General features: G+C 42.1%; 1 protein-coding gene across 3 annotated transcripts in view; it reads left to right on the plus strand.

Annotated features, from left to right (window-relative positions):
- Positions 1 to 15,248, plus strand: part of GUCY2C (guanylate cyclase 2C) — a 97,577-nt gene that overhangs the window by 62,946 nt on the left and 19,383 nt on the right. For all 3 annotated transcript variants that reach the window (XM_055394169.2, XM_055394168.2, XM_055394167.2), the window contains 8 exons: positions 1,477 to 1,558; positions 2,555 to 2,660; positions 6,289 to 6,351; positions 6,928 to 6,999; positions 7,446 to 7,550; positions 10,764 to 10,850; positions 12,099 to 12,231; positions 14,298 to 14,435. In XM_055394169.2, coding sequence (XP_055250144.1) covers positions 1,477 to 1,558; positions 2,555 to 2,660; positions 6,289 to 6,351; positions 6,928 to 6,999; positions 7,446 to 7,550; positions 10,764 to 10,850; positions 12,099 to 12,231; positions 14,298 to 14,435 — 786 coding nt within the window. The remainder of the gene's footprint in view (positions 1 to 1,476; positions 1,559 to 2,554; positions 2,661 to 6,288; positions 6,352 to 6,927; positions 7,000 to 7,445; positions 7,551 to 10,763; positions 10,851 to 12,098; positions 12,232 to 14,297; positions 14,436 to 15,248) is intronic.

A 15,248-nucleotide genomic window follows, 5' to 3' on the forward strand; every position in this document is an offset into this window, starting at 1 on the left:
ATATCATACCAGAATGGGGGCTTCCCTCATAGCTCAGTTGGTAAAGAGTTTGACTGCAATGCAGGGGACCTGGATTTGATCCTTGGGTCAGGAAGATCCCCCGGAGAAGGAAATGGCAACCCACTCCAGTATTCTTGCCTGGAGAATCCCATGGACAGAGGAGCCTGGCAGGCTAACTTCTTTGGGGTCGCAAGAGTCAGACATGACTGAGTGACTAACTGCGCAACGTGCATACCTGAATGGTCTAGAGGTTTTCCCTGCTTTCTTCAGTTTCAGTCTGAATCTGGCAGTAAGGAGTTCATGATCTGAGCCACAGTCAGCTCCTGGTCTTGTTTTTGCTGACTGTATAGAGCTTCTTCATCTTTGGCTGCAGAGAATATAATCAATCTGTATTGACAGTCTGGTGATGTCCATGTGTAGAGTCTTCTCTTGTGTTGTTGGAAGAGAGTGTTTGCTATGACCAGTGCGTTCTCTTGGCAAAACTCTGTTAGCCTTTGACTTGCTTCATTTTGTACTCCAAGGCCAAATTTGCCTGTTACTCCCGGTATGTGTTGACTTCCTACTTTTGAAGTACTTCCTGCTTTTCCTACTTTTTAAAAAATTTTCATTTTTAATTGGAGGATAATTGCTTTACAATGTTGTATTGGTTTCTGCCACACAACAAAGTGAATCAGCCATAAGTTTATATATGTCCCATCCCTCTGAACCTCCTTCTCACCCCCTATCCCAACCCACCCCTAAATTTAATTTTTATTATATACTGGAATATAGTTGATTTACAATATTATGTTAGTTTCAGGTGTACAGTAAAGTGATTCAGTTGTGCATATACATGTATCCATTCTTCTTCAGATTCTTCACCCATATAGGTTTTTACAGAATATTGAGGAGCGTTCCCTGTGTTATACAGTAGGTCCTTATTGATTATCTATTTTATATATAGTAATATTGTGTATATGTTCATTCTCATTTATCCTTCTCTCCCACCTTTCCCCTTTGGTAACTGTAAGCTTGCTTTCTAGGTCTGTGAGTCTGTTTCTATTTTGTAAATAAGTTCATTTGTATCATTTTTTAAATTTTTTTCTCAAGATCATTTTGATGTGGACCATTTTTAAAGTCTTTATTGAATTTGTTAATATATTGCTTCAGTTTTACGTTTTGGTTTTTTGGCCACAAGGCATATGGGATCTTAGCTCTCTGACCAGGGGTCAAACCCACACCCTCTACATTGGAAGGCAAAGTCTTCCGCTTCACCACTGGGTCACTAGGGAAGTCCATGTATCATTTTGTTTTTTTTTAGATTACAAATACAAGTGTTATCATATGACATTTATATTTCTCTAAAAAACAGGTATCTTAAAATATCTCTCCTTTTCCCCTGCTGAAATTATCCTATACAATTAGAATCTTGTGAAATGCATTTGTTCTCTTTTCAGGGATTCTTCCTAGTGTAGTTTTCACTCTTTTCTGCCACAGGTCCTCAAATCCTGATGATTGCTGTCTTCACGCTCGCGGGAACAGTGGTCCTGCTGCTTCTCATCGCTCTCCTGGTGCTCAGGTACCTGCCGGCTAATCTGCGGTGCTCATCTCTCAGGTGGAGGGGTGGGTAAGAGTGGGGCATCTGATGCCTGTTGATAGTATACATTCACAAGAAGGTCTCTGGACGGAGCTAAGATTATAAAGGCATTCTGCATCAAAAAGTCTATCTAGGGCAGAATACTACCTAGTGTATGAATTAGAGCTTATCATCAGAGACATGCATGGGTGTGTGCTAAGCTGCTTCAGTCGTGTCCAGCTTTTCGCGTTCCTATGGACTGTAGCCCACCAGGCTCCTCTGTCCATGGGTTTCTCCAGGCAGGAATACTGGAGTGGGTTGTCATGCCCTCCTCCAGGGAGTCTTCCTGAGACATGTGAACTCAAATCTCAATTCTGAGATTGACCAGTTGTGTGATCTTAACTATGTTAATAGCAACTTAAACATGTTACTTGGCTTCAGTGTCCTCATCTGAACTGTTGTGGGGAATTGAAATAAAGTCTGTATAATGACCATAGAATTGGCATTCTGTAGGTGGAAATAGCTATTTCTGCTCTTTTATTAATACATTATGGGAATTTTCAAAGTCGCTCTATTATATACTTTCAGCCTGGAGAGGCTTTGTTGTTGTTGTTTAGTTAAGTGTTTAGTTAAGTATTGCTGTTGTTAAGCATTTAGTTAAGTATTACATACTTTCAGGCTGAAGAGGCTTTGTTGTTAAGTCCTGACTGAATCTTTTTGCAACCCCGTGGACTGTAGTCCACCAGGCTCCTCTGTCCGTGGGATTTTCCAGGCAAGAATACTGGAGTGGGTTGCATGTTCTCCCCCAGGGGATCTTCCCAACCCAGGAATCAAACCTGAGTCTTCCACGTTTCCTGCATTGCAGGCAGATTCTTTATCTGCTAGACCATCGGGGAAGCCCCCCCATCAGAGCTCTAGATGTCAACTAATGGTCAGAAATGGAAGGCGTAATAAAAGAGCATAATAAAAGCCTATGGGCTGGTTCTGTTCCTTTCCCAGAAAATATAAGAGAGAACACGCACTTCGTCAGAAGAAGTGGTCCCACATCCCTCCTGAAAACATCTTTCCTCTGGAGTCCAACGAGACCAACCACGTTAGCCTGAAGGTAAGGTACCCCTCACCTGGTGAAGACTGTGCGGGCTGGCGCAGCTTCCCAGGGATTTGAGGAGACTTTGGTCCATGGTACGGAGTGTGCCAAGCAGGGTCATATGTTTCAGAATCCAAGATTTAGATATTTGAATTCTCAGCTTCCTGCCTCTCCCTCAATTCTTCATGGTGCTACTGGATCCAGTGAACACTTTGGTGGAGGCTGCGGTATGGTGTGTGACTCATTTTTTGCATGTGACCCAGAAGAGGAGTGCAGAGAGGGAGGATTTGTCATGGAAGGGATGTAGGAATGGGTAGGGCATATGAGTTCCCCTAAACCTGGGGGAACTACTCTCTCACACTCAGGACATGTGACTTACTCGCTCACTGCTGAAAAAAGAGTCCTCTGCCCACACTTGCGCTTAGCCAGGAAGGCTCAGCAGCCACCAGCAATACCGCCTCCCATGGGCCGTGGTTAATTCGGGATCTGCGTGGTCTAATCTCCTCCTCACCAGGACCTCAGGAGATGAACTTTATCATGCTAACTTCGCTGATGAGGAAAATGAAGGGCAAAGAGTCGAGCAGTGGGGCCGGGTCACACACACTAGGGAGTCAGGTTCCTCGAGATGTAACCCGCTAGCACTTCTGAGCATTTCTCATGCGCCCGATGCCTGGACCTGTTTCATTGTTTCTGAGCTCTTTGAGGCAGCGGGGCTAGAATTTCAACAATGGGCCAAGTCTGAACCCACCCTGTGTAAGTGTGGTACTGACACTTAACCATCAGAGGTTTTCTGGTTGGTTTTTTTTTTTTCAGATTTTAATTCATTTATTTTTGACCACCCTGGATCTTTGTTGTTGCTCACGGGCTTTCTTTAGTTACAGTGAGCGAGGGCTACCCTCTAGTTGCAGTGCTTGGGCTTCTCATTGTGGTGGCTTCTCTTGTTACAGAGCACAGGCTCAGTAGTTGGGGCACCGAGGCTTAGTTGCTCCATGGCATGTCAGATCCTCCCAGACGAGGCATCAAACCCATGTTCCCTGCATTGGCAGGGCAGATTCTCAACTACCGGACCACCAGGGATAAAACCCAGAAATTTTATACCAAAGCAAACTAGGGGGAGGTGGAGTCCCAGAACCTCCACATGAAGGAATGAGCGGAGTCCCTCAGAAGAGGGCCAAGCCGACAGGACAGTGTGACTTGAGACACCTCCCTCCTTAGAATCAGCAAAAATAAAATTGCCACATGAGTCAGGTTTATGTTTGGAGCCTTTCCACCACCTCTCTGGGCATCCCACCCCAAGCCCTGCACGCAGCACTCTAGTGGCTCAGATCCCCTCATGGCTGAGCGAGGACTAGGCCTCCCTTTCCTCCAGAAATGGTCCATGCACCAAAGTAACACTCCTATTACATCCTGAGCCACAAAAATAAAAATGCTGTTGACAAAGACCAGGAACTTCGCCAGCGGTCCAGTGGTTAGGACTCCGCACTTCACTGCAGTGGACACAGGTTTGGGTCCTGGTCAGGAAACTAAGATTCCCCCATGCTTTGCAGTGTGACCAAAAAAAATAAATAATTTTTAAAAAATTTTAAATTAAGAAAAGATCAATCTATCTCAGGCACGTGTCAGGAAGAAATCAATGAATACTCTCTTTGAAAATCCAATAATCTTACAGTCATTTACATTTCACATTGCATCTTTCCATTTGATTCTCATCAAAACCTATGACTGTAATTGTAAACGATTGTAAGATCATTGGATTTTCAAAGAGAGAATTCATCGACCTGAATGACTTAGTGGCAGTACCCTAGGAAGGGAGGAGGAGACCTCTAGAAGGAGTGAGCAGTCCCCGTCTCTGGTATGACTCCAGGTTGGATTCCCACCCACATGGTTCACTTCTGCCCAGGTCCCGCCACGGCTCCACCCTTCACAAGCCTCCCCTACTGCCTCAGAACCCTGTACTGCACTTTGTTCTTTTGAGTTAAGCCTAAAACATCATGTTGCTGTGTGTTTTGTTAAAGTGTAAATACTCCTAGGAGTATAACTCATCTACCCCTTGTTGGATATGACAGAATTTTTATGATTTCATTCATCATTAGCCGCTCACCTGGCTAAGGAGGATGTCTTTGGGACAAGTTGCCATGAGGAGGAAGGTTAGAAGTGTTTCAGAGAATGGGGAGTCATTGTTATGCCGAGTTACAGACCAGCTGGGGAGCAGGCGACCAGGGATTATCTGTAAGAAGAGGTTTTACAATGCTGAGAATCAGACAGGACTGGAAGAAGACCCACGGGGTCTATCAGAGTCAGCAAGAGGGGAAAATGCCACGTGACTGAACAGGCAATGGTTCGAGCTCTGGGTAAGGAAGCAAGACTCAGGGGTAAGATGATGAAGAACGTATCCCAGGCTAGAATGGAGAGGGTCAGCAAACCAAGGCAGCCAGAGGGAGAGATGTCAGCAAAGTTCGAGGGGAGGGCAGCAGACAGAAAATAATGATAAAGATGCAGAGGACTCATTTGAGGATAAAACACCTTTGCTTGTAAGAAAGTGTCACCACCTTGGTCTCATTTGATCCCCAAGTATCCCTGTCAGTTAGCATTGCCCAAATAAGGGACTGAGGTTCAAAGGGTTTAAATGACGCAACCAAGGCCTGAGGCGGTAAAAAGAACACTAGATGAGAAGTCACACTCAGGTGACACGTGGTGCCATGTAACCCTTTGTACCTCACAAATAAAATGAGAAACAGAAGGGGAGACAAGTGACGTTTATTAATCTGTGCTGTGCCAGGCGTCATGCATGGAATTGGATATTACTTATTTCACTTACATTTTCAAAATGTCTCTATGAGGTAACTTTTAACAAATAAAATACATCACAGGTTTTTATAAGAATTGAATGGAAAGATGCAATGGTTCACAATCTTTTCTGCCTTTCGAGTAGCAGACCAAGAGCCATATTTAGCTTGCAAGTGTGTGTGTGTGTGTGTGTTTGTGTGTTGTGTATCGGTCAATATTTAACTTCTTTTAAAATTAATTACTGAGATTTCACTGATGGTCCAGGGGCTAAGACTCTGAGCTCCCAATACAGGGGGCCCAGGTTTAATACCTGGCCAGAGAACTAGATACCACAGGCCACACCTAGAACTAGATCCCACATCTGCAACTAAGACCCAGCACCGCCAAATAAATTACTGGCTTCTGTTGACAAACCAGATGATCTCGCAGCTCCAGGCTGAACCCCGAGCTGATGTGGCTGCCTCCTTAAGCCCCAGCAAGGTGTCCTCACTTGCACTGCTACTCAGGCCTTGAGGCATGAGTTCACAATTCAGATGCCAAACATGATTCCCTGAGAGCAATGGTTCCCAATAGTCTGGGGGGCTGGGCGGGAAGGAAGCAAAGGCAGTCTCTGGCTGAAATAGGCCACAAGAAGAAGCGGGGAGAAAACCCAGAGTTAAGTGTGCGGCTGGTGGATACTTGGAAAGAAGGTACCATTGGAGGGGGGAGGTGAGCATGGGGGGACACAGGACAATTACAACAGTTTTCCTGAGCCTGCCCGGCATGCTGCAGTAGACAGGCAGAGTCTCTGAGCCTTTGACAGGCAGGTGGGGAGCCAAGACGTGGAGCCTCTGGAATAATTAGCTTGTTCTTGTGCCAGATCGATGACGACAAGAGGCGAGACACAATCCAGAGACTGCGACAGTGCAAATACGACAAAAAGGTGACTAGTCTCTGCTTTTCTGAACTCTCAATCAGGGATACGTGCTGGGCCTTCTGACTCACTGTGGCCCCAGCTCTGATGTCGGCGGTGTGATGGTCCGGGTCCCGGGGCTGACCCAAGGGGTGCTCTTAGAACCTTTCATAGGGCTGGGCAGGGCTCTGCTTCACCGCTTACAATATTCACAAGTCCTGGGTACACTGAAGAAAAAATAAAATTTTTAAGAGGGGGAGAGTGTAGGAAGGAAAAGGAAAAAATAATAGATTCAGAGCAGTCCAGGCAACCCTGTATTGTGTTTTGAATCATTGCAGTGGGGATGTGACAATCCCATAGCAGGGTTTTGTATCTTCTTTCCTTCCTTCCTTCCTCCTTTTTCACTTAATCATTTTAAAGAAACATTCTCATATGAGCCTGCCACATCCCAGGCACTAGGCACCAGGGATATAAACAGCAGTAAAGGAATGTTAGTGCTTTCAGGAGCTCACAGTAGAGTGGGAAGATAGTCATGTGAGCAGGTGATTATAACATGCATATAGCGGTCACGCTACACTATCTCCTTAATTCAATTGATCTTTGCAGCGAGTGATTCTAAAGGATCTCAAGCACAATGATGGCAATTTCACTGAAAAACAGAAGATAGAATTGAACAAGGTATGCTTACTTAAGACCTTTAAGTGAGAAATAACTTTACTCCGTTTTCCCCAAGCATTGAGGTCCCTGGTGGAGCAAGGTGTTAATTAGGGAGTCCTGACAGAGGAGCCTGCAGACCACGGAATGGGTGACCATAACTTCTTGTTAAAAATTCTCCCCCCAAATTTTGTCAAAGATGTTTGATGGTACAGAACAAGTGGTCCTGATGTGATGGGAGAGTAGTCAAAGGTTTATATTCTGGCCCTCTTGCTGACAAAAGAAAGGCCATGAGGTCAGATTAATGCCAAGTGCAGAAGGAGACGCACTGATGCTTCATTGTATCAAAAGCAGTAGTATATCTTCCCAGAGATCTGAGACACGGCATGTTTTATTAGTATATTACTAGTTTTTAATCAGGTGATCTTTTCTGGCTGAGCTGCTTTGTAAATCAGTGTGTTATGTCTTAGTTGCTTCAGATTGACTATTACAACCTAACCAAGTTCTACGGCACGGTGAAGCTTGATTCCACGATCTTTGGGGTGATTGAGTACTGCGAGAGAGGATCCCTCCGGGTAAGGAACCAGGATCATTTCCAATTTCCTAACCAGCCAACCATGTGCAAAAAAAAAAAAAAAAAAAAACTGTGGTAGAAATTTTAAATGCTCACTCAGTGAAATAATAACAGCAGAGAGTTATCAGGAAAAGTGTATGGGCCCATTTGCTTATCAAACTAGATCACTCAGATTTTGTCCATTTATCCCTTTTATAAGTGAAAGTCACTCAGTCATGTCCAACTCTTTAGGACCCCATGGACTGTAGTCTGCCAGGCTCCTCTGTCCATGGAATTCTCTAGGCCAGAATACTAGAGTGGGTAGCTGTTCCCTTCTCCAGGGGATCTTTCCAACCCAGGGATTGAACCCAGGTCTCTCACATTACAGGAGGATTCTTTACCAGCTGAGCTAACTAGCTAAAAAAATGTTCAGGAGTGTAGACTTGAAAAAACAAAGAACAAATGTGGAAAAGTGATTGCCTCTCCATTCATTTTATTTTACTTGCATATTTGCTTTTGTATTAAGAGAAAACTGGATGGTTATTAGAAAAAAAATGTAGATTTAAAAATGTATGTATGGCATAAACTCAAATGTATCCTCAAGGAAAAAAATCATAGCCCTAAATGCTGTTCTCTCTTTAAAAAATAATCTAAGTATTCAATGCAAAGTTTAGAATAACTATGGCCTAAAGGAAAGGAAACCATAATTTCAATTATTATAAAACTGATAAAATTTTAAAGTGCATTCTTGAGTTGTTTATTTTTAAAAAACTACAAAATATACAAGCCTCTTATACTTCTAATTAAATCTTTAAAGCAAGCATAAAAATAAAATGAAAATAAAAAATAAAGCTATGAAAAAGATGCTTTCAATTATGAAAGAATATATCATGACTATTAAATTATAAAGTCTAAAAAAGGGAAAAATTTCAGAAATAATATAATTATGAAAACTTGACTGAAGAAGTAAAAACTTAAAGAGGTAAAATAATGGTAGAAGACATTAACATTTCCATTACAAAGAAAACCAGATTCAGTTTAATTTTTCTAAACTTCAATGAATAATTCTCATTGTCTATATAAACACTGCTCTAAAGTTAAAGAAAAACATGAGCATCTTATAAATTCATTTAACATTCAACAAGGCTAGCATAAAGTTGATACTAAAATGTAATTAAAGACTAATGTCATTTATCAATATAAATGGAAAAATTATAAGCATAATATAAGAAACTCTAAGCCAAGTCATATATGAAAAGCATAATGCAGTTAGATATGGTTAGTTCTATAAATGGAAAAAATATTACCTGAAAGTGAAAGAGGAGAGTGAAAAGGTTGGCTTGAAGCTCAACATTCAGAAAACAAAGATCATGGCATCTGGTCCCATCACTTCATGGGAAATAGATGGGGTAACATTGGAAACAGTGTCAGACTTTAATTTTTTGGGCTCCAAAATCACTGCGGATGCTGATTGCAGCCATGAAATTAAAAAACGCTCACTCCTTAGAAGGAAAGTTATGACCAACCTAGATAGTGTATTATAAAGCAGAGACATTACTTTGCCAACCAAGGTCCGTCTAGTCAAGGCTATGGTTTTTCCCGTGGTCATGTATGGATGTGAGAGTTGGACTGTGAAGAAAGCTGATCGCCGAAGAATTGATGCGTTTGAACTGTGGTGCTGGAGAAGACTCTTGAGAGTCCCTTGTACTGCAAGGAGATCCAACCAGTCCATTCTAAAGGAGATCAATCCTGGGTGTTCATTGGAAGGACTGATGCTGAAGCTGAAACTCCAATACTTTGGCCACCTCATGCGACGAGCTGACTCACTAGAAAAGAGTCTGATGCTGGGAGGGATTGGGGGCAGGAGGAGAAGGGGACGACAGAGAATGAGATGGCTGGATGGCATCACCGACTCGATGGACATGAGTTTGAGTAAACTCCGGGGGTTGGTGATGGACAGGGAGGCCTGGCGTGCTGTGATTCATAGGGTCGCAAGGAGTCGGACACGACTGAGCGACTGAACTGAACTGAATGCATCATATCAAAAGGTCTTTGGAGAAAGGCTGTATAAGGTCATTTTAATTGGTGCTGAAAATGTTCATTTAAATTGCTGCTGATACAATAAACACACATTCTTAATAATAACAATTTCAAGTCTTTCAAAATTAGAAATACTTTCCATATGAGGGCTATACCATATCTGAATCATTTGGTTTCAACATGACAAAAAATTTAGATACACCAGTAAGTGAAGATTATCACAGGGAACATTTTCATAGGGAGAAGAGGTAATAAACAAACAAAAGCCATATATCAGGTGCTAAGGGAAGAGTCTATCTTTTCCTAACTCCCCTCCCTTAAAGTGACTGGTTACCCACCGCTTCAGCAGCCTCATCTGAAACAACCAATGACTTTGGGCCCTTTGTTGGAAACTACTGGTATAGTACCTAAGTTAAAACTGGGCTTTTTCCCCAGACAAGAAACTGTTGTTAGGTTTTCAGTTAGGGTCCTGCTTAGAGTTTTACTGTGAAGAATTAGCTTAGTTTAAATACCCTGTATCTTGATAGAACCATCACCACATTAATACTATGAGTTCAAAACTCTAGGTCATACAGTTAATGCAAAAATTTAAGAGCTCTGTCTTAATGACAGAAGACTTAATGAATGAACAGAAAACTTAGAGCTATTAAACCAATTTAATGCAATTGATCTTCTAAGTAAAATTGGAAGCCTAGTGAAGGGATATCCTGATAGCAATTCCTTGCTGGAAAACACTAGTGCCCAGGCACTCGTGAATCAGGCTCACCAGCCCACTCTCCTGGCAGGTACCTGCTCATTCCTTTACCGCTGTCTGGTGAAGAACCAGAATTTGAGATCTGTGGGCATCTCATGCTCATTTCCTAGTGATAAAGAACCACCTAGTGTTTCTTAGAGGGAAAGGAAACATATGTTCAAGAAAAACAGGACAGTGGAGTTCCAGCCTGTTCCTGAGCCCAAGGACTCATGATTAGATCATTATTGGAACTTCCTTGGTGGTCCAATAGTTAATACTTATGCTTCTACCACATGGGGCATGGGTTCAGTCCCTGGTTAGGCAACTACGATCCCACATGCCTTGGGGTATGATCAAAATGTTAAAAAATAAAAACCAAAAGATCATTATTTGCCTGTAAGAATCTCTCCACAGTGGTATCCTTTAGACAACTCATCTTCCTTTTCTTTTTCTTCTGCTTAGGAAGTTTTAAATGACACAATTTCTTATCCTGATGGTACATTCATGGACTGGGAGTTTAAGATCTCTGTCTTGTATGACATTGCTAAGGTAAGAAACCCACAGACGTGAAAGATATTTATGAAAGTTAAATCTGGAAAACAGACCTAGCCAGCTATTGCATCGGTTTCTTCATCTGTAAAATGATAATGAATGAGTACCTGTGTCATAGGGTTTTTATGAAGATTTTATGAAACAACATGACTTTGTATAAGGCCTGACAAGCAAGTATTCAATATATATATATATTGACTTATTATTTTTATTATTAAATTCTTTCTACACTGGGTTGCAGGCACACATTTTCATAGATTTGCTGGAAGTAAAAAAAAAAAATCACATAAAGTTTCAGGGAAGATAACTGAATCTTCACCTTAATGTAAGAGAAAATGTAAGGGCAGGCATTCATCTTGCATGAGGCAATAAAAAATTTGGACACGTATATTTCCTAGACATGCTAATAAAAGGAAGTGGATACCAGTAACTAGGGCCCCATTCAAGAATGGAAAAAAAACGAGTCTCAATTTGGACACGTATATTTCCTAGACATGCTAATTAAAGGAAGTGGATACCAGTAACTAGGGCCCCATTCAAGAATGGAAAAAAAAAACAGTCTCAAGAGTGAGCTATTTGATATAGTCTTAAATCACCTGAAAGACACATAGCATCGGAATCGTTTGGAAAAAAAAAGCGTAGTACAATATCTTATTTGCCTCAGTTCACTCCCAGGACCAAGGCTGAACTCTAGTGTCTGCAGTACCACCACCTCTGGCCACCAGGGGGAAACACAACAGCCAAAAAAGAACTTCCTCTTTCAAAACTGAATGAAACAGTCTGTTTCAAAATAGATCTAAAGCAATTAGATTTTAAGAAATAATCTAGCCTAACCTCTCCCATCAGGAAAGCAAAGCCTTATTATTCATATTATTTTCACATTTATATTGAGGTAGCAGAGGACCAGAGACATACCCAAGGTCACAGACTTTATAAGTGGTAAGCAAAAACACTTAAAAAAATAGGATCTATCTTTGCTTCATATTGTCTACAGCTACTTAACCAGGGTCTTTAGACAGTTGCCTTTTACTGTGTCACCTAAATAACCTTCAAAACTGGATGCAGTACTGAGGCAAATATTAGAGCTTTAACAATATTTTATAAAGTTAATGGAGTTAAATTTAGAATTCGACAGTGATGCTATCTTGGTGGGATGATTTCACCAAGTCATCTCTCTCCTGAAAAGGACAGAGCAGCTGAGGAGTGTCGTATCTCTCTGTTTTCCTGTCATCTGAAAAACTACAGGGAATGTCATATCTGCACTCCAGTAAGACAGAAGTCCATGGCCGTCTGAAATCAACCAACTGCGTGGTGGATAGTAGAATGGTAGTGAAGATCACCGATTTTGGCTGCAATTCCATTTTGCCTCCAAGAAAAGGTCTATCTTGAATGAAATTTACACTAGTTTCCCACTAAAGCATTTTTTTTTTTAATTTTCGCACAAGTCCATGTAAAGTGCTCAGGAAATGGTGATACTGACCAGAAAAAACACTTCCATAAGAGGCAGTTGCTGGTTCATTCCCCAGCATTACCCCCTTCTCAGTGTTCAGCATGTGCTTGTCAAGTTGAACAGATCTCCTCTCTGAGTTTCCTTCATCTGTGTGTCCCTTGACTTAAGGGAGAAATCATGAAGGAGTTATTGGCTTGTAGAGGCAGGACTGTGTGAAAAAATACAGAAAGTTAGAGCCTCAGAAATCCCGTTATTGAACCTTCCTCTTTTATAGAAGACAGAACTAAAGCTAAGAGAATTGCCCAAAAAGATAGAGTATAAGACTGAAGACCCCTTTCCAAATTCTAGACATCATTCATTTGTCTGTGATACTGATAAGAAATGATGATGCTTAGAAAAAAAGTCTTATCGGTAAAGTATATTCTTACTTACCCCTTTCAGGAGTGGTGATGGGGGTCAAAAACAGTGATTTGTAAAGTATCAGGGGCTTTTGATGTTGAACGTTTGCCTGTCCTTTATTAGAACTCAGGGTTAAACAGCCTCAGAGGGCTAGGACTCATATATGCCTCAAAATACCACTAAATTTCTCAAAAACTAAATTCTACCTCTAATTCTATTTTGCAGTCCTTTTAGTTTTCCATAATAGATGAAAAATTACGATCCCGCACCCACTTCTTTAGCTATGTCAAGGATGCTAAGACATTAGACTAAATCCAGTTAGTGCTTATTGAGAACCTGCTGTGTGCCCGGGTTCATCGTGGAGTGAGCAAAGCCCCTTCATGAAATGACTCACCATGACACAAAATCAGATGAATTGCAGATCCAAGCCTACCCTCCTGAACATCCAGTTATATCAGCCTATCTGTAGGGTCGGTTACCTGAAATCTTAGCATAAGTAGATTTACTTCCCTCTCCTACAAGCCCAACCATTAGGATCCATTTTTAATGAATCACAAGCCACATAAATTCACAAGACATAAATCTGAAAAGGCAGTGAACACTTGGATGGAAAGCCAAATGGGGAAAGTGTGCTTTATCATAAGCATCTCACTAAACACACATCTCACTAAACACACAAATCTGTTGATTTATTTAATTGAAACTGCTGAAGGTAGAAATCTCAAGAAGTCTACAGGGAGCTCGGTGATCCTGGAAGACTCCCAAGGGATGTTGGAGAATAATTAATTGTATGCCCCCATTATTAAAAATAAGATATGTAATGGGGATCCCAAACCCAAGTCCATTGCACTGCAAAAGGGTCAGACATGACTTAGGGACTAAACCACCATCACCAAACATATATACAGTAAATATATTTATATTTACTAAAAGAAATATGTTTTATATTAAATAAAATTTATAAGTATATATTTATTATACATATGTAGTGTTTTATATGGGCTTCCCAGGTGGCTTTGTGATAAAGAATCTGCCTGCAATGCAAGAGACCTGGGTTTGATTTCTGGGTCAGGAAGATGGTAACCCATGCCGATATTCTTGCCTGGGAGAGCCCATGGACAGAGGAGCCTGGTGGGCAGCAGTCCATGGGGTCACAAAGAGTCATACATGACTGAGTGACTGAGCATGCACACAATATTTTATATTACATAAAATATATAAATATAGAATTTTAAAATATTTATAAAGGCTTTCATAGGTTTATGCCGCATGTTCCATAAACTATTAAATCCTCTCCCTCTTAGATTCTACTGAATTCACCCCACAAATATTTACTGAGCACTCCCTGTACCCTAGGCACTGTTCTAGATAGACCTTGAGGGTTTTCAGGACTACTGACCCAGGCAGTTTTAGGGAAAGCATTCCGTGTTTCCTCACCCAGATCCTGGCATTCCCTAGTCAGCTCAGAAGGCAAGTGTGTATTCTGCCCCCATCGCCAGCATTAGCGTGGTGGAGGGACTTAAAAAGAAAAGTGCATCGGGGATCTCTGGGCTGCTCACCCTGTCAGCCTCAAAGTCTCAATGCTGAACACACAGACTTGTGGACGGCCCCAGAGCATCTCCGCGTAGCCAGCGTTTCGCAGAAGGGAGACGTGTACAGCTACGGCATCATCGCCCAGGAGATCATCCAGCGGAGAGAAACCTTCTACACGCTCAGCTGTCGGGACCAGAAAGGTGAGAACCTTCTCTGGGAGCCAGCAGGAATTCTAGGCTGACCGAGACCCCGAGGTTTCTGTGAGCACGTCTCAGTCCCCTTGGCAGCGAGAGCAATGTCGCTCCCGCGCTCCACACTGCACAGGCTGGTTGGAGGGATTCAATGGCAGTCTGAGTGTCAGAGGGCTCTGAAAAGATAGGACAGTACTCTACTGCAGCCCCCACCACTCTCAGCAATACTGAGTTAAAGAGCTGTGCCTTAAAATTTCCTGCTTTCCTTCTGATTCCGTTAAGAGAGATGCATCTTTAACACCTGAATTAGATCACTAACGGGACCACATACACCCTTGAGGGCTTCCTAAGAGAACAGCTATAGTAGTTTTGTCACATGTCCTCTTTTGATGTGTGTGTGTGGGGGGGGGTTGTTGCTGTCGTTCAGTCACTGTCATGTCTGACTCTTTGTGACCCCCATGGACTGCAGCAAGCAAAGCTTTCCCCATCCTCCACTGCCTCCCAGAGTTTGCTGAAGTTCATGTCCATTGAGTCGGTGATGCTATCCATCTCGTGTGTATGTACGTGTGGGGGGGGCCAGGTGGTAGCACAGTTCATTAAATTCTAGAAAGTTGATTTGGAGATTATACTGACTCCCCATGGAATATTAAACTTGAATATTCTTTTTATTAAACTTTGTATTTTGTATTGGCGTGTAGCCGATTAACAATGTTGTGATAGTTTTAGGTGGACAGCAAAGTGACTAAGCCATACATATACATGTATCCATTCTCCCCCAGACTCCCCTCCCATCCAAGCTGCCACATAACATTGAGCAGAGTT

The sequence above is a fragment of the Moschus berezovskii genome, chromosome 6, assembly GCF_049115385.1.
Source record: "Moschus berezovskii isolate FMDL1 chromosome 6, NW_MosBer_1.0, whole genome shotgun sequence".
NCBI classification, from domain to species: Eukaryota; Metazoa; Chordata; class Mammalia; order Artiodactyla; family Moschidae; genus Moschus; species Moschus berezovskii.